The sequence below is a fragment of the Momordica charantia genome, assembly GCF_013281855.1.
Source record: "Momordica charantia cultivar OHB3-1 chromosome 3 unlocalized genomic scaffold, Mcharantia_2.0 BLBB01000003.1, whole genome shotgun sequence".
NCBI lineage: Eukaryota > Viridiplantae > Streptophyta > Magnoliopsida > Cucurbitales > Cucurbitaceae > Momordica > Momordica charantia.
Window position 1 is genome coordinate 17,475,888 of NW_028275161.1, and position 18,287 is coordinate 17,494,174.

The 18,287-nt window shown below is 36.1% G+C and overlaps 2 protein-coding genes across 3 annotated transcripts; both read right to left on the reverse strand.

Annotated features, from left to right (window-relative positions):
• Nucleotides 1–802: 802 nt before the first annotated feature.
• Nucleotides 803–2,244, reverse strand: PSAF (photosystem I subunit F). The gene is made up of 2 exons (XM_022286714.2): nucleotides 1,383–2,244; nucleotides 803–970 (listed from the first exon to the last, which is right to left on the reverse strand). Exon 1 carries the CDS (start codon nucleotides 2,075–2,077, stop codon nucleotides 1,397–1,399), a length of 681 nt encoding a protein of 226 aa, XP_022142406.2. The 5' UTR covers nucleotides 2,078–2,244; the 3' UTR covers nucleotides 803–970; nucleotides 1,383–1,396.
• A 1,090-nt stretch (nucleotides 2,245–3,334) lies between these two features.
• Nucleotides 3,335–16,345, reverse strand: LOC111012579 (Cyclin family protein). Of its 2 annotated transcripts, none has more exons than XM_088121574.1 (8): nucleotides 16,188–16,345; nucleotides 15,996–16,060; nucleotides 13,902–14,218; nucleotides 7,296–7,377; nucleotides 6,009–6,143; nucleotides 5,537–5,712; nucleotides 5,337–5,437; nucleotides 3,335–4,948 (listed from the first exon to the last, which is right to left on the reverse strand). In XM_088121574.1, the coding sequence occupies exons 3-8, from the start codon at nucleotides 14,126–14,128 to the stop codon at nucleotides 3,906–3,908; spliced, it is 1,764 nt and encodes a 587-aa protein (XP_087977700.1). In that variant the 5' UTR covers nucleotides 14,129–14,218; nucleotides 15,996–16,060; nucleotides 16,188–16,345; the 3' UTR covers nucleotides 3,335–3,905. The 2 variants fall into 2 exon arrangements, with proteins under 2 accessions (XP_087977700.1, XP_087977699.1); XM_088121573.1 differs by having other exon boundaries at nucleotides 5,286–5,437.
• Between the last annotated feature and the right edge of the window lie 1,942 nt (nucleotides 16,346–18,287).

Genomic DNA, 18,287 nt, shown 5'->3' on the forward strand with positions numbered 1-18,287 from the left:
TATTACAAGTAAATATATCAAAAAGGAAATCGATTTAGTTAAATTTCTAAACCTCCAAACGACCAAATATTTTTGGTTTCTTAAACAAGATGAACTGATTTCCCGTTTAAAACTGACCAAACCAAGAAAACAATTCGATTCAGATCGGTTTCATTGATTTGGTCAATTTTGTTGTGCACCCCTACTAGACTTGAGTTCACGTATTATTTGATGGTATAAAACTTCGAATCATTTATATTTTCAAATTAAAAAATTGAATGGTAGTGGTTTAGATTTAAATTTATATATTATATTTATAACAAGTACAAGAAAATTCAATTTGGATAGAAATGATCTAACATGATTTATAATTAATTAAGGAGAAACTATCGTCGTAAATACAAAATGATATCTACCAAGTTTCATCTTTAGATTGATAGAACTCAAGAGAAAGGGCGAAAAGGGAGTTTGAGGTTTCAACATTTTTTAAAAGAGTAACACGTAGTAATAAACATTTGTAGTCGCACTAAGTTGCAATTCTTATAGTTTAAGGGCATATCGAGATTAACTTTAAGTTCTAACTGTTTTTTTCTTCTTTTTCCTTTTTGAGTACAGTGAGTGGGAGTAGAAGATTTGAACTCCCAATTATACTGAGCTAAGCTTTTGTTGTATTCTAACTAATTTTTATTAGGTCTTTTTCTTTTTCAAAGTTTAGGATTTTAGCATTGTTATCTCATTTCGTAGCATCCACAAGAAGAACTTGAACGAAAGTTTCTTACGGTTAAAGATAATGTTAGAAATTCTAAATACAAAGAATGGGAAGTGAAAAAATAGATTTGCCCTTTATCCAACACAACCAACCATTACATATACTCATGTCAAGTTTCCAAATTAAATACACAAATATTTCACAAACCCCATTCCATTTCCATTTCCATTTCCATTCCTCAACATGGTCTAAAAGCCAATCCCTCTTCCACTTTCCTAATCTCTGTCAAAACCACAACAAAACCATATCAAACAAATCAGAAAACTATCCATAGAAATAGAGAAAATGATCGCAAAGAATTCAAACATAAGACCTCCTTCTCTAATACATGTTAAACCACTATCACTAATTTAAAAGTTTAAGTCGATTGATTATAGTATATTTGATCATTGGTGCATACTTTTAACACTATTCTTCATCGGTGGGCTTCAAAATTACCAAAAAGTGACCATCAAAAGTTTAAGCGGATAGATTAAACATTCAATCTATAGAATTTGTTGATATCAAACAAATCAGAAAGATGTCAATTGAAACAGAGGAAATGCTCTATGAATTTGAACACGGGACCTATTTCTCTGATGCCATATTAAATCATCAATCTTGACATGGTTAAGATAGCAGAGCAGAATAGTACCTGAAGGAGGTGAATTAGACATCCTTGGCAATGAGTTCGCCGTTGACAAACTCTCTGTAAGCAGCAACAGGCCAGCTGAAGCCTCTGAAGACCAAGCTGGTGGCCAATGGCACATCAATGATAATCTCCTTCTGGGTCGGCTTCTTTTCGTCTCTAATGGCGATCAAGTAGCTTCTTCCAACCCACCCAATCCACCCAGCGATGTAGAGGAACAGAAACCCAGGAGTGATGAACTCTCCCCAGTGCCTCTGGTCGCCGCTAACGATCAAATGGGGCAGCCCATCGGCCCCGCACAGCAGCCCCTGCTTCCCGTAGAACGCGAATCGCCTCTTGGTCTTCTCGATTGTGGCGTTGATGGCCAGCGCGGGGGCGCTGTCGGGGGCGTACTTGCTCAGCGAGGACTCCAATTTCTTGATCTGCTGCTTCTCGCGCTTGGCGAATTGCTTGGAGTCCTTGCAGGGGGTGAGGCCGGCGATGTCGGCGACGGCGGGGAGAGGGGCGGAGAGGAGGATGGAGGAGAGGGCGAGGGCGGCGGAGAAGGCCTGGAGAGAGGAGGAGGCCTTCTCGGGGGCGGGGGCGGGGGCGGAGGCGGAGCAGAGGATTGAGGAGGATCTGGCGGGTTTTGCGGCCATGGGAGACCTCAATTTGGGCTGCAACAGGGATTTGGAGAGATTGGTGGGGATTGTGAGAGACATTGTGAGGGATTTTGGGGCTGAATCTCTTCTGGGTTGTCGAGATTTGGGGTGGAAATGGCGGATTGAAGCAGCAGCAGAAGAAGATTTGGGGAAAGAGTGTGGAGGGAACGGTTTTAGATTCGATTGGTGTGTGGAGAATGGAGAAGAAGGTTTTGGATAAGATGATTGAGGAAGCTGAGTTGGAGTTGTGTAATTGGCAGAGCCATTCTCTGGTTTTAGCTTTCTGATTCTCTCTTCTATCTTGGATAAGAGAATAGCCCACTTCATTTGTCTTTCTTTTTTTAATTTCTCTTTTGGGTATGTGAATTTTATTTTTCTCCTTGATTTAACGACATGTATTATGAACTAAAAAGTTGGTGGTTCGAATCTTCACTCTACAACGTATTGAACTAAAGAAAAAAAAAAGATTAATTTGAGTTTTTCTTTTTTGCATGAGTTAAATTGATATTTGTCAAGATAGTCGATCATTGTAACAAGTTTATAGTATAAGTTAAAACTTTATCTTTTTTTTTCTTGGGTATTGTCCCCTTGAGTAAAAGGAAAATCTCTAGAACAGCATAAACACAACTCAACCGTAATTGACATCTACTCCTTTTATTGAAGTAAGAAGTTCAAACTTCATACCTCCAAATTTATTGTACTAAAAAAATGGAATCTCTAAGTTGCATCCAAATTGTAATAAAAAAATAAGAATAAGAATCCAATTAGAGTACTAAAACTTCTCAAGACCACTTATTATAAGGTGCATTGGGCACGAATCCAATAGCTAGTGATCACACATTCTATCACAATCATTTGAAAAAATAAAATAAAAATAAACAAACAAGAGACTAAATACACTAGCAAAAATTTAATTTCTTATTTGCCCAATGTGATATCAAAAAATTTAAGCGATAATCTTAATGATGTATATATATTTTTAAATAAAGATAGCTCCTACACTCTACTTCAACAAGTGTATTGAAAACATTATTTTCATTTTCTTTCTCGATCAAACAATTTTTCTAAAAATAATATTACATAAGGACGGGCATGGATACAAAACTAGTATATACTAAGAGGGAGAGATGAATTTCACACAAATTTTGCCATTTAAGTTTGTATGGTTCCTGTTTTTGTCTTTCCCATCAACAAAAGTTAACTAGCTTTACATGACACATAACATCAAAAATGAGTCCACATCTAAAGAAAACAACCATCCTAACATATTTTAGAACACAAAACTTGCCTGTTTCTGTTGGGTTTATACACCAAAAATTCACAAAATGGGCAAACTCCCAACGGCATGCGTTCCCAGCAAATCCTTGATTCGAATACAATGAGATTACAGTTTTCCTTTTTCAAAGTTAGGCAAAAGATATACTGATAAAAGCTCAACTGACTGAGATACAATTGAATCCTAGACCGAAAATACACATCGAACTAAGAACGAATACTTCAAACCAAATTACATTTATAACTAAGGTAGAAGCGTCATAATATAATGATCCTAGAGTACACAGTTGAAACATAATATTAATTTCGTGGCTTCCTTGCATGAAAAATGGCAGAAGCAAACTTACGTCTGTGCTCAAGTTCTTGATCTCGGCCACAAAGCCTATGAGCTTTACAATGTCGGGAAGTAAACAGTCACCTTTAAGTGGTAAAAATACCCCAGTTCCCAGGTTCATCAGGTGAAGCATCCATCCTTAGTTCTTCATCTTTTAAGGCTCATATTCTGTGGCTTCTGGTATACTCCTCACTGCAATGACTTGTCCAGTACATGGACTACCCAGGTAAAGACATCCTACAATACAATATAGAATTGGATCCTTGATACCTACTATACTTATAAGTGATTCTCATGGGCATGTCTTTTAGGCTCCCTATCTGCATAAACAGACCAGTTCTTGCGGTTTCCATCTTCCAAACCATGGTAATGGTTATTAGGCGCAGGATCGTTCCACTTCTTCCCCTCAGAGTGCCAATCAGGTGACCTTCCAGCTTTTCTCTTGCGGCTGTTCAATGCTGGGGAAGCATCATCTAGCATCTCCCCCTCTTCTACTACTGCATTCTCTGCTTTCGTCCCCCATGAAGTGTGGCTCTTGGTTCCTGCATGATGCCCACTTAACAATTCCTCACGAACCTTTCCGTCGTCTTGATTATCAACCTTAGACCCGCTTTGCCCCCTCTCACGCCTGTTTTTCTCATCCTCTGCTGCCAATTCTATACCATCTTCTAGCTCTCTCTCAATGAGATCATCTTCATCCATCACATCTTTCTTCCTGGACATTTCTCCACGTGACTTTCTTCTTTTCTCAAGTGCTGCCTTGACCTTGTCTCTATCAATCATTTTGATGGCTTCTTTGGGTGACTGCCCAACTGGACCTTCACGAACCTCAACATTTCGACCCACTATACCACTAGACTTGTGAGATACACCATCATCCCTCCATTCTCCTGCTTCTGCAGTCTCACTTTTACTATTATTCTTTTCTTTCTCTTCACCTCCAACGTGCTCCACTACAGGTCTTGTTCTGTCTGAAACATCTCTGCTGTTCTCCTTGTAGGACAATTCGTCGGTATGATGATGACTATCAGTTTCCAGGTCCACCTTCTGACCAGTAATTGCACTACCCACATCTGTAGTAGTCCCGTTGTTCTTACCAAGATTCTGAGCAACTCTTTGAGGTACCCCATGATTGTCGGCATAGGAATGGTCGGGTGCCGAACAAGATGATACTTGCTTTGAACTATGTTCCTCAGTCACAGCTGTAGTTTTTGCTACATTGTGATGACTAGGACCCCCACCAGTGCTTCCATCTACTTCACTTCCCTGAGCTGGTGGCACTCGATTTTGCTCATATAGTTCTAGCATTTGATTGCTTACCTCTGCAGCAAAATATAAACAAATGATTAGTTCAAATTTCTAACTGATCAACTCAAAGACTGCAGAGAAACATCTCAGTCTGAGACAGCTATACTATCGTGGATTAGCCACTCTTAATCTTGAAAATCTATGACCCAAATCAGATGGATAATATATTACATTCTTAATCATTCTTCATAGAATTCAAGAAATGATTTGTGAAAAGCTAAATCATCTGGTTCAGGTTAGTTTTTCACAATTCTAAAGGGACGAGAATTACAAATATCAGAGCCACAAACAGCAAAGGCTGTCATTTTTGGTCAGAGATTATCTCAACTGACAAAATGAAGGGACACCAACCCTCCAATTGGCGAGGGGTGACATCAAATTCTTGCCACCAAACCTTCTCACCATCCGATGGAAGCTTCACTTTGAGAAACTTGGCAGCAAGAAAAATGGCACCTGCTGCGATGTGATGGGGCTTAAACTGCAGACAGAGTGATGTCCTCAACCTGCCCCAAGAACCAATGTAGGAAGAGTGAATAAAGAAAAGAGGCCACCTAATAGGAACTACAAGATTCATGAACAAACATTTTGTCTCTTGATCTTACCCATCATTGACAAAATTCCATGCTACTTGAGCTAGTGCGTTCTGGGCAACTTTAAATTTTTTTATTGCTTCAACAAGTGGTTTATAAGGATGATGAATATTCAAGTCAAATGCTAAGGTTGCAAGCACGACTCTCTCACCAAGTAAAATTAACTCCTTCTGTTGCTCATAAACTTCCTGAATATAAGAGATTAATAAGAAAGTGAGATAACAATATTAACACAATCATAATTCGGAAAGGAAACAAAATGCCATTAACTATGAATTGTGTGAGAGTGTGTGTGAGAGAGATTTCTGCTACGCTGCCAAAAACACAGAAATATTGGGGGAGCCAGTGACAACCTAATAATTATTATTTATTTTGTTTTTCTAAGAACCCGAGCTTTTATCGAAAACCTAATAGTTACTAGGTCGCTATCAACTTAGAAAACAAACAGATTAACAGGTTCTAAACAGCATCAGTAAGAGATGACCTTCTGTTTGATCCTCTGGGCCGCAGAAGGATTTTTCATGTGAATAATCTCATAAGATACAATGATTACATCCTTTAGCGGACGAGGCGTCTCTTCAACCTTCCCAGCAAGGAACATACAGACAGTTGCAATGGTCTGCAGATCATATTTAAAAACATAAGTCTAAATATCCTAATAGTTTTCTCTTTTTTTTTTGGATAAGAAACAATTTCATTGATGGTATGAAATTACAAAAAGGGACCATGCAAGTGAGTTACAAAATAAGTCTCCAATCGGATAAAAGGTTTGAAAAACTATAATGATGGAAAAGGGGAACATTTACACCATGATATAACTAGTAAGACTATATCGCTCCTTGTCTTTGAAGATTAAGTGATTCCTCACCAGCCAAGTATTCCAAAAGAAAGCTCTAACAAACATACTGATAGCCACTAAATATCCCTCCCTGCTTATCATCTACCATTTTTCCTGCTATTACCTTCTACTTGCTATATTGTCTTCTGAAAGACAGAAGTAATAGTCATTTCACATGCTACCTTATCTAATTCTGTTAAATACATTCCATGGATATGAATTATAAAAACAAATTGAGAGCACAAGATTAAAATTTTAAATTCACAAAGGACTTTAAAACTCTCGAACAAATAAAAGTAAAACATATTAATTAATTTTTTGAAAATTATCATTGACTAAAACATATTTATTAACAAATGAAACATCATATATTTTTTATAACAAAATCGTTTTTTTTTTCTAATCTAAAAGTGAACACCAAAGTATTTGTGATTTATTTTTCTAAATTTACTAGAAATTCACTATTTGTAAATATTTGGCAAACTTATTAAATAAAAACCACTTACAAATTAAATGATTGAATCATATGCAGCCTATATGATAAACTACTAACTATTTATGAATAAAATAAATAATTAAAAAAAACAAAATAAAACCAAACACTTGACCCGCAGAACACCATACCAATTACTGCATAAAAGGGCAAGATCCATTATGAAATATTTCAACTAAATACATAATAAATGAGATACACATTAGAACAACAAGATCCTATGTTCATGTAAATATAGCAGTTGTGTCAGAGAATTAAACCCAACCAGAAGAAGAAGAAAAAGAAGCAGCAGCATTCAAAATCAAGTATTAAGACAATAACCATCGAGGTGGATATGTCACCCCCACATAAGCAAGATTTAAACCAATCTTAGATTGACACACCATGAAAAAAATACAGGCACATAACTTTGTTATGATTAATCTAAACAAGAAACATACCCTCCTGTCATTCTTTGCATGGGATTGACGAAGAAAGAATCGATGACAGAAAATTATAGCTGTGGCTATGGTTACTTGAGGCCTGCATTAAATATGATTTTAGAGATATACTAGTTAGGAAAAAATTCAAACCTTATAAATGATAATTAGCCAGTGTTTTCAAGACGCAAGGAGAACCTCAAGGCGACAAGCCCTTAGATTGCCTAAAGGCAAGAGGCGACAAAAAGGCGAAGCTTGGCGAGGTGCACTTTAATAAATTAAAAAAATAAAAATATATATATCGCATAAATTTATAAACTAAACATGGTTGAAAAATGTCAAAACTATAAGAGATCAATACTAAATAGTGAATTCATCAAAATATTAACAAGAAACATAAAATAACCAAATTCTAATGGTTCACAAACAACATTAAGAAATAAGAACAAAAGTAAAATATCAAACAACATTAATGCTTATGTTTTGGCTCTACTCCCATCCTATCATAATTGGAAGATTAACAAAACAAATAAAAGAAAGAAATTAACTCTTAGTGAAGTGATCTATGATTAAAGGAAAGAAATGAAAAGACATGAAAGTGAAAAATGAAAACAGAGGCGACATGACTTCAAAACAATTAAAAAAGAAAGAGAAGAGATGAAAAGAAAATAACAGAGGAGAATGAAACCTTTCGAGGAGTCTAAGAAGGAATAAGACAAAGGTGAGCAATGCGAAGGAAGAAAGAATGCAAAGACAAACGACGGCAAACACGAAGCCACCATCAAAGAAAGTAGTTGCTGGCGATGATTTCTGGCGAAGAACAATGAGGAAGACGCTGGCGAGACGAAGAAAGCAAACGGAACGATGGAGGAGAATCGCGCAAATTTAGGGGTTTTTTTTGTTTGAGGCGGGACTTAGTTTTAAGTTTAAATGATTTTAAATCAAAAAAGAAGACAATGCACTCGCCTTCAACTACGCGCTCGCCTCACCATATGGCAACGGCACACCAAGGCAAGCGGCTGACTGAAGACACTTGCCTGGGCGTTGTTCAAGGCACGCCCAACCCAAAACGCCTCGCCCCTTGCAATAGGCAAGCACCTGGCGCACCTTGAAAACACTGTAGTCTGTAATTATCCATTATACGATGCAACTCTATAATATTTCTTTTGTGTATAATAGTATTAACCCATCCTTTTTATACCCAATCATTTTTTCCTTCAATGTATTAACACAAGAAATATTCTAACTTCTCAGTGAATTCAAAACAACGATGTTTTTGTAATAACAAACACTACATAGGAGAAGAGAAAAGGGATGAAAAAGAAACTAAATTGAACCAAACCAACCAAGAACGTTTGTTTGTCTAATCCACAAGGCCCAACAACACACAGGAAGACCGTCTGACAGAACCAATATTGTTAATTCTCTCATAGACAAACAGCCAAGCAATTGACCTTCTGACAAATTTTAATTTTCCGAAACGAGGAAAATAGAGAAGGAACAAAAGGGCCAAAGGCCACAGAGAAAAAGAGGATATATAAGAGAACCCACCTGAAGAATTGGAGTCCAAATACAAATATCTCCGGACTCGAGACAAAAATGAAACCCATGCAATGGAAAAGTAAAGAAGACACGTCAAAATACTCCCTTTTAAGTCAAAATTGAAAACATATGAAAATGAATCCCAACAAAAGGAACTGGCAGAGTAGAGTTCCCTCATGTAAATTTTAGGTTGTAAAAAAAATTGTAAAAGTCAAGTTGATCTTTCCAACGAGTGTAGGTGGAGTCTTGGTAAGAATGGGATCTTCTCTGCTGGAGCTCCAGGATCAAGTACTCCCTCAACATTTTTTAAGGCCTTACGAAAGCACAAATGTCCTAGGAAATGTAAGGTTTTCCTCTGGTATCTTGAGTTAGATGGCTTAAACACAGTGAACGGAATTTAGAAAAGGAAACCCTACCTAGCATTTAGCCCCTCTTCATGTGTTTTTTGTAAATGGTAAGAACTTGAACAAAGGCACCAACCATCTCTTTGTTTCCTGCCCTGTGTCAATTTGCTTGTGGTCACATCTTCCCACAACCTATCTGACCTTATAGCATTTTTTTATTTCTTTCAGCCATGTAGAATCACAAAATGAGAGGAAGCCAACTTGCCAAAGCACACAACCTTTCCTTCCCAAAGGAGGATAAAAAACAACTTCCTCCATCATCTTACTGATGCTTGACCTCTAAACTATAGATATTCTAACAGTCTGCAACAAACCTTAAACTCTGGGAGTAAAAGGCATAACCATGAAATATGATTAAAATCCTCCCCTTCCCCTCTTGACAAGACACACCAATAGCTTCCTCCATCATCCTATGAATGCTTGACCTCTAAAATAAAGATAAGCTAAAACTTTGACACGGACGATTCAAAACTCAAGGAGTAAAAGGCATATAACCATAAAATATAATTTAGATAATCTATTCGCTCTCCCACAAAACACACCAGTTTAGGCCAAGAACAAGATTGGAGGCTCCCTGCCAAACGTCTACTGCATTAATCCTTAGAAGGGCTACAAGCCAAGCTAAGAACCAAATCTTCTTCAAAATTTTGACTTCCATAAAGAATTATTTTTTAAGAAAAAAAGGTGGGGAAATAGTCAAAGACGAAACCAAACGAAGACTTACAAGAAAAATCTACCAACTCAAGAGACCACCAGTCTCTACAACCAGGAAAAATAACAATCAACTATTAAAAAAAATACTAGAGGGAGGCTAGCACCTTTAATCTCTAAATCATAAAGGGCCCTACCCCATCAAAATGAAAATAAAAAAAGGAGGCCCTCCCCTCAAATGGATGAATAAGGAGGTTGGACAGTTAGGCCATAGAGTAAATAAGTGAAAATGTTTTTCTTATAAGAAACAAAAGATATATTATGAACAAAAAAAAAAGAAGACAGCCTAGAGGCAGGCCGTGGAGCGCCCCCCCCCCCCCCCCCCCCCCCCGAGCTACCGCATTACAGCTTGCCAATCTTGTTGAAATAAGACTATACTGTAATTAAAAAAGAATTTTCCATGAGTAAGGCACCAAGAGGCCGTAGTAATCTGTACGTTCTCACAAAAAATGTTGAAGGATAAAGCGGTGTTGTTGAAGACTCTTTGGTTTCTTTCCTTCCAAAGATTCCAAAGTATCACTCGAGCCACAAAGGTTGTGAAATGCGGATTTAGTGGAGAACATCTTTCCTCCTTCAAGGTTCCACTCATTCTTGTCCTCCCCATTTCCAAACCGAAAGAAAGCCAGCAAATTCACGAGCCGAATCCAGTTAAATAAGTGAAAATGCATATTTGAAGTTAAGGATCATCCCATACTGAACAATATTTCAATCCCCATGTAAAAAAGTGATATAGGATAATAATGTAAAAAGAGTGATATAGGATAATAAAAACTTGAAGAGTTAAAGAGAGATCGTCTTCCTCACGCTTCTAGAAGCGCCCTAAAAGACTTTATAATAATCCCAGTCCTGGGGTTATTCTCATACCAGCGTAAATGACTTTTGGCACATTATTCCTATCACAAGATTGAACAAATTCATTCCTAAGGTCCTTTCTGAAATATCAATGTGTTTTGTCTAACACAATTACTAGCAATCAATATGCCTGTATCTCTAATATATAAATTGTTGATGCCATTGTAATAGCCAACAAACCAATCAAAGATTGAGAGAACAGATCCTCGACACACAATCTAGGAAGAGCCTATAGTAAGGTGGTTTAGGATTCTGTGTATTTTTTTATGCCAAGTGGTTACAACAATAAGTGCATTTCTTACAAAATTTTCAACAGGTCTAATGGCATGCCTAAAAGTGAAGTTCTGGTGGGGGGACTAAGATAGGATGACTCGGTTTCTCCCTTACCCTTTTCTCACAACTGATGTGTTGGGCAACTCAATCAACAGAAGGATAAACATTTAATAGGCACCATAAACGACCTAGGCCAGGATCAAGTTGCCGTAAGCCATCTCCTATGTGTATATGATACAATTCTGCAATTCTTATATGACCCAAGAAGCCAAGATTCATGTCTGCACCCAAGATCCATGTTTGTCCACTAAAATATGGTTCAAGCTCCAGGATGCTCCACTCAAGATCCAAGTTTTTCCATGAAAACTCACTACACGGCTCAAGCTCCAGGCTGCTCCAATGAAGCTCACGACTACACAATTTTGAGTGCCTTTTTTATGTAATTTTTTGGATGAGAAACAATTTCATTGATGATATGAAATTACAAAAAAGGGGAGGACCCCAAACAATGGAGTTACAAAATGGGTCTCCAATTGGATAATAGATTAGATAACTATAATGATCATAGTTTTTATCCTTGAATTTGCATCAAGCCATCAATTTTAGAGTTCTACAAGGAATCAGGGGTAGCTAATGGCTCCTTGTGTGGCCTAGAGATTGCCCTATTTGTCTTTAGAGGTTTTTCCTTTATTATTTTAGTGCTTTTTTGTCGACTTTTCGATGTACATTGTGGGCTATTTAAAGCCTTGTTTTGAGTCTTGTAACACACGTTATTTTGAGAATAAAACTTCACTTACGACCTTACTTGAACAGATCTAGTTGTACCTGTGTATCCTAGAGTTCTAAAGAATACAACTTCACTTTGCCTCCCCTTCCTCATGCAATTCTTGGGTAAGTTTTTCATGCCTAGTGTAAGTTTTGATTGATCACAAAACCTCTAGAGTGTTTCAAACTTAGGATAAAAACTTGTTTCTTATCTCTAACCAACCCCTTGGTTTGTTCTGTTGTTGGGAGGTCTGACGTTTGTGAGTTCAGGGTTCCTAGCTCCAATTCATCAAGATTTTTTTTAAAGGAAAAATCAATCTTTCATTTGAGAAACATAAATGAATATACAAAGGGAGTAAAATAACTAGCCCCACAAGAAGAGCCAAAACCCTAACCAAGCAAAGATGGACTTCAATCCAAATATATTAAGCCCTAACTTATAATTGCAAAGATCGAGAAATAGATGCCAAAACAAAGAGGTATTAAACCTAACAACCTCCTACACCTTTTTTCAAAGTCTTTTTATCCTTCTAAAAGTTCTACCATTCCTCTCAAGCCAGTTCCAAATACCCCACACTGACACCACGACAAGAAAACAAGCGTGCCAGAGGATTATGCACTTCTCTCATAAGGAAGCGTTCGAAAGAACCTCCTCGACCATACAAAAACAATCTCTATTATGCACCTAGCAGATCCCAAAAGTCCCCAATGAGGGATTCCAAAGAGCTTTAGAAAGCTCACACCTCCAAAGGATATGATTAAAATCCTAAGCCTGTTTACACAGAGCACCATTGCATGCCCAACACAAAGGAAGAGTGCCTTTGATTTCTAAATACAGTTCAAGTGTTCACTCTCCCAAGTAATGCCTACCACACAAATAATTTAACCTTCTTGGAGATCTTTACCTTCCAGAGATGGGCAAAAGAGGGCGAGGAGGCTCCCAGGGGGAATAAGGGACACAAAGGGCCTAGAACAAGGAACTACAAGAAAAATCACCAAATGGGTTGGGGTTCAAAAACAAAAAAAAAGAGATTAAAGGAGATACTATATAGAAACTTCAAAGGAAGTGAAGACTTAAGCTACAATACAAGTGCACTACTGCCAGTTTCTATGTAGTATCTCCTTTAATTAGAAGACTATTGTTAAATGGTCAAATGCATGGGAGGCTACTCATCAAGTGAAATAAAATCAAAGAATTTTCTACAACAAGATCTCAATTGATACTTGGGAAGAGATTAGAATTATAACTTCAACTTAGAGTTATCTGTCCCCCCAACCCATTGTTGTAATCATGACAGTTTTTTACTTATTCGGACGCAGATGCTTAGTTTTTGTAGGGTGAGTAAAAAAGCACTTCCAAAAAATGCTGTTTTTTGACTCCTCGGGACAGAGAGAAAGAATAGAAATTTTAAAATTCAGTGTAGAGACTATTTTCCAGATTAGAGAGAGTCTCTCTTAGACAGCTTTGCGAAGTTATTCTTCTCTACTATTTTTTTGTTCATTTTAATTGGGGTTTCCTTTCACAATCCCCTAGCTAAGGGTTTAGGACACGGTGTTCATATCTCCCAAAAAAAAAAGAAGCTACCAGGGGTGTTTTCCCCATCATATTCAAGAATTTCTAATACAAATTTGAAATTACTTGCCTCAATTCGAAAAGCATGAACTTCATGGTGTCACTATTTCCAAAATCTGGCGTGAGAGGAACCATAGACTTTTTAAAGGGACGTTTAACCAAGCAGTCAACTGGAAGATATTATTTTGTATATAGTTTCTAGAAAATAACTTTTACCCAAACTCTTCAGTAACTATTTGACTCTAGTAAGGCGGTAGATTTTTTTTATCTTCCATGGTTCTATTGTATCTTTTCAAATTAACATATGTTTTTAACTTGCATATAGTTTCAAGCTCAAAAATGAGCACTATAACCTATGATATTTATAACCAAACTGCATATGAACAAAGTTATAAGATAAACGAGCACCGAGACACTTAAAAACCAAATACACACTTGACAAGCACAACAAATTCTCCATTTACAATATATATAATATTTAGGTAATACCAAATAGCAAAATCTTACACTTTGAGCCTTATGCCCAGATCTTGCAAAAATGTGCAGTATGACTTCCGTAAATAAGTCTCCTTCTTCAAGTCAATGCCATCTCTTCTTGATGGTGAATTTTCTTCAATTTCCTTTCTGGACATATACCAACGACCTGCTTCTTCTTGCATGTCTTGAGAACCTTTTGAGGACCCGCCATCAGATGTTCTATGATGTGTTGACTCGAATGCTAGAAATCCAGACATGTGTAGCTTCTAAAAATCTAGAATAATGGCAAGTTAATCGAATGAAATCCCTTATGCAGCTATTTCCTGCTATACTTATGCAGCTATTTCCTGCCAACAAGACCAATATGAGTAAAAATTCAGACAAAAATCACAAAAAACCTAAGAATTGACAAAGTAAGTGGGACCCACAAAAAATGCTAACAAATAAGATGCATGCTTATGCAGATTTAGGGGCTGCTTTGAAAACCATTCTGCCTCTGTTTTCAGAAAAGTTAATGAAAGTTGTGATGGAAAGTTAATTTTGGAATGAATGACTTCATTTGAATAAATAAAAAGTCATATGTGACAACACACTAAAAGAAAACAAAGCAAACGCAATTGTTAAGAAACAATTATCCCAACATGAGAACAAACTAAGTTGGGTCGCTATACCCCTAAAATGCCGACAAAACCTGAAAGAAAACAAATTATCACTCCTTCATACCTCTATAGTCCTTTTCCTATGGGTACCTTGAATTCCTCCACTCATACAAACTTGGGGCTGTGTTCTGCCACAAGTAGGGGGTGTAAATGAACTTGAATCCATGACATGGATACTTAGTTGAATCTAAGGGCATCTACCGTGCCACTATACCCAATCCTTATTACTTTCCAAATGCTTCTCCAAGTGACAAGATGTTGAGACCCAGACCATGGTTCCCAATTAGTTTGTACTTCATTTTGAAGTAGTTCAGGAAATATTAGGACTCACTCCTATTTATAATTTTTTTTTTTTGGGATAAGAAACAAAGGGAAAATATTCCAAAAACAAGACCCAAAAAAGGGGAAAGACAACCTAAAGGCAGAGGTAGAGAGAACCCTCCCAAAAAGACTATACAAATACATCTTTCCAATCTTGTATAATCAAGAGAAGACCATGATTACAAAAAACCTTCTTGTGGATAGAAGCACACCAAGAAGCCGAATGCTTAATATTCACACAAAAAGAATCCACCGAAGCAATTTTCTCATCAAAAAGTCTACTATTCCTCTCTTCCAAAGGAGCCAAAGTAATGCCTGCACCATACAATTCCAAAGGATAGAAGCTTTTCCTTTGAGGGTGGTTCCACCAAAACCTTCTAAAATAAAGTCATCAATTCTCCTTGGAGGGCAGAAGGAGATATCCAAAAGGCACGCCACATAACTCTACATTTGAGAAGCAACGAGCAATGCATAAATAAATGGTCCACGGTTTCAGAATTCTTCCAAGTTCCAACATATACCACAAACGTTAGGGGAGAGAACCCAGAAGCTTTCTCTGAACTTTGTCGGCCGTGTTACTACCCCTACAGAGAAGGGTCCAAAGGAACACCTTGCCTTTTTCGGGACCCTAAAACTCCTACTTATAAAATGTAAAAGCAAAAAATCTCATAACGAAGAATAAAAAGCCATGTGCTAGGAAAACTCTACTCGGTAGAACACAACCCAGTCTCCTGTAATTCAGAGGTTTTTTAAATACAACCGAACGCCAAGGAGAATCGTGTTCAACTGGAATACTTCAAAGCCACTTCGGCATATTTTCTTCCAGAATTTATGCTCCATGTACCCGAATATGCTCCTTATCTTTCTTCCATTCCCTAGCATCGAGTTATTATCCTCTGATGAATTTCACAACCATAGGTCATGGATGCGGATAATTAGAAAGCTTACCCAATTTGCAACCCTCTATGGGCAAAAGCCCTTCCAACTCTCCCCTATTCCTTTTTCGCATACTTCCAACAATTTCTTACCAATTAAGCAAAAAAAATTAACTGTGTCTCGAAGATGTAGAGCATATGAAGAGATGGAAAAAAAACCCACTTAAAGAAAAGCCCGAAAGACGAAAATACAAGCTTTCGATCTTTACCTTTGCATTATTCACTCTTTCCACGAGATAAGCTCAAAATTCGCGAAATCTGAGAGCTTTTCTCCCTGAAAAACAGTAGAACGATGCCATGACCGAGACGGAGGAGTGAAATCGAGGAAAACGGATTGAACCCAGAAAAAAAAAAGAACAAAAATTCAAAAACCAAGAGATTAGAAACATGTAATACAATACCGGGAGTGCGCGAGGCGGCGAGAGAGATTAGAGAGAAGCATGAATTTGTGGATGGATTGGGTGGTGCAGAGCAGTGCTGTGTGGTGTGCCCTAGACGGAAGCTGCCATGCGAGAGAGAGATTGAGAGCGGGGGGGGGGGGCAAACACTGAGAACTCTGTCAAGTCCCATATGACCTTCTGCAAATATTATTAATATTTTCTCTCTCCCTCTTTTTTTTCTTTTTCTTTTTCTTTCTTTCCTTTTTTTTCATTTTCTTTTTTAAGGGCAAACAAATATTTATATCTTATTTATTTGTGAAATTTATTAATGGCTAAATATGTGTTGTAAATTATAATCCTTGTCATATTGGGTGCCTTTTTAATTTAACCCATGTTTTTAAAAAATTCCAATTTAATCACTATGTTTTAACATTTTACCTTTTTTTAGGTAATAATATTTTACCATTTAGTTTCTTATTATTGTGTACTTATGATAAAACATGATATTCACCAGAGTTAGAAGAAGAAAAAAGTCACTTAGATAATAAAACTTGAAATTTTTTAATAATTTATTGTAAATTTTATTCTTTATTTTTTCTTCTTAAAACTTTTTTTTTAATTCACTGAGTAACATATATTGGTGAGAGTTCAATGATTATGTGAGTGGTTCAAACACTCTCAATCAACCCCTCCTACGATAGAAGAATAAATAATGACTATTTACATATTTTGATTTATTATAAATTTGACAAGGAAAATTTCGTCGAGTCGCATAGTTACATAAAAATCGATGACCATCAGTTTCAATAAAATAATATTTTCTACCAAGACATTAATCAATGATACATAAATCATTTCGAAAGAAAAGTATTCAGATGAAACTTTAAATGGAAGGATATAAATTAATTTTAGATTATTTATTTATTTATTATAATTTATAAGAACAAATAAATTATGTAAATTTTTTCACAAACTAATTTTAATATAACTTCTAAACTATATAAACGAAATTAAAAGAACATTCATGTGTATGTATATAAATTTAGTACAACATATGGAGGTGAGAGTCGAGCTTACAACCTCTTAGTTGGGCAGAACACACGTATTTTTTTTTGGACTACAAAATATATTTAGCCTGCATTTATTTATTTTAGGATATTTTTATCTTTATAATTATCCACTTTTCTAGCTTGTAGGATAATTGAGAACCAATTTTTAAAAAAAACATTTAAAATTTTATATAGATGAAAGATGAATTTCAAACTTGACACGTGTGAGGCAGCATAATTGTTCGAATACATGCATCTTCAAACTATAAGTCACGTGATCATATTGTAATTCGGTCGATTGTACTTTTCTTGTATTGGATGAAAATCATCCAATTGTACCGCTAACAAGTAAGCAAATTAATCATGCATTGAAGATCTCGCTGAGAGGTTACGTGCGTGATCTCTAAGCTGTTGCAGCTGATTTCTTATCTTTCTTATAAATACCAAAGGCAAGACAAATTAAGATAGGCGCAAATTTAATCATGAAATTCAAATTCTATAAGACTAAAATATGACTCGATGAAATTTTTCTGGATCCAATTTGCATGCTGAAACATATATCATTTAAAATTTTCGGCCTCGATTGATTTGAGAATTATTTATTTTGTTTGTTACGACATCATCCTTTATCTCTTATATCATTTAATTTGTTTGCAATGAAATATAAAATCATTACTTAAGTTTAAATTTTAAATGTATACATATCAAAATACATAACAGTCACATTTTTCTAATGTTGTCAAGCAATTGGTCGGTCTATCCATAGTTTAGTTTTTTTTTTTTTAACAAATATTTATTTTTAGTTTCTAAATTTATAAATTTTACAATTTAATTTAAAGTTTCAAAATTATCTCAAAATATTTTTATACTGTTATTTTTTCATCGACTACAGTAAGAGAAAGCTGATGTGGTAGGAGTAGGAAAATTTTAATTTTTGATTCGTGACATTTATTTTTGTATACTATTTGGTTATTAAATTTAAGAAATTGGTTTAAATGGTTATTTAATTTCCCACAAGTTAACATTAAAGTAAGTAGGTTTAAGTAAGTAGGTTTGGATATTGTTTACACAA

Excerpts from the sequence above, each read along its gene's own strand:
- PSAF (XM_022286714.2), bottom strand. The coding sequence starts at position 2,077 with ATGTCTCTCACAATCCCCACCAATCTCTCCAAATCCCTGTTGCAGCCC.
- LOC111012579 (XM_088121573.1), bottom strand. The coding sequence starts at position 14,128 with ATGTCTGGATTTCTAGCATTCGAGTCAACACATCATAGAACATCTGAT. Across the intron at positions 7,378-13,901 it reads CTGGGCATAAGGCTCAAAGT|GCCTCAAGTAACCATAGCCA; the intron begins GTAAGATTTTGC and ends TATTTAATGCAG. Across the intron at positions 5,438-5,536 it reads TGGAATTTTGTCAATGATGG|GTTGAGGACATCACTCTGTC; the intron begins GTAAGATCAAGA and ends TTCTTGGGGCAG.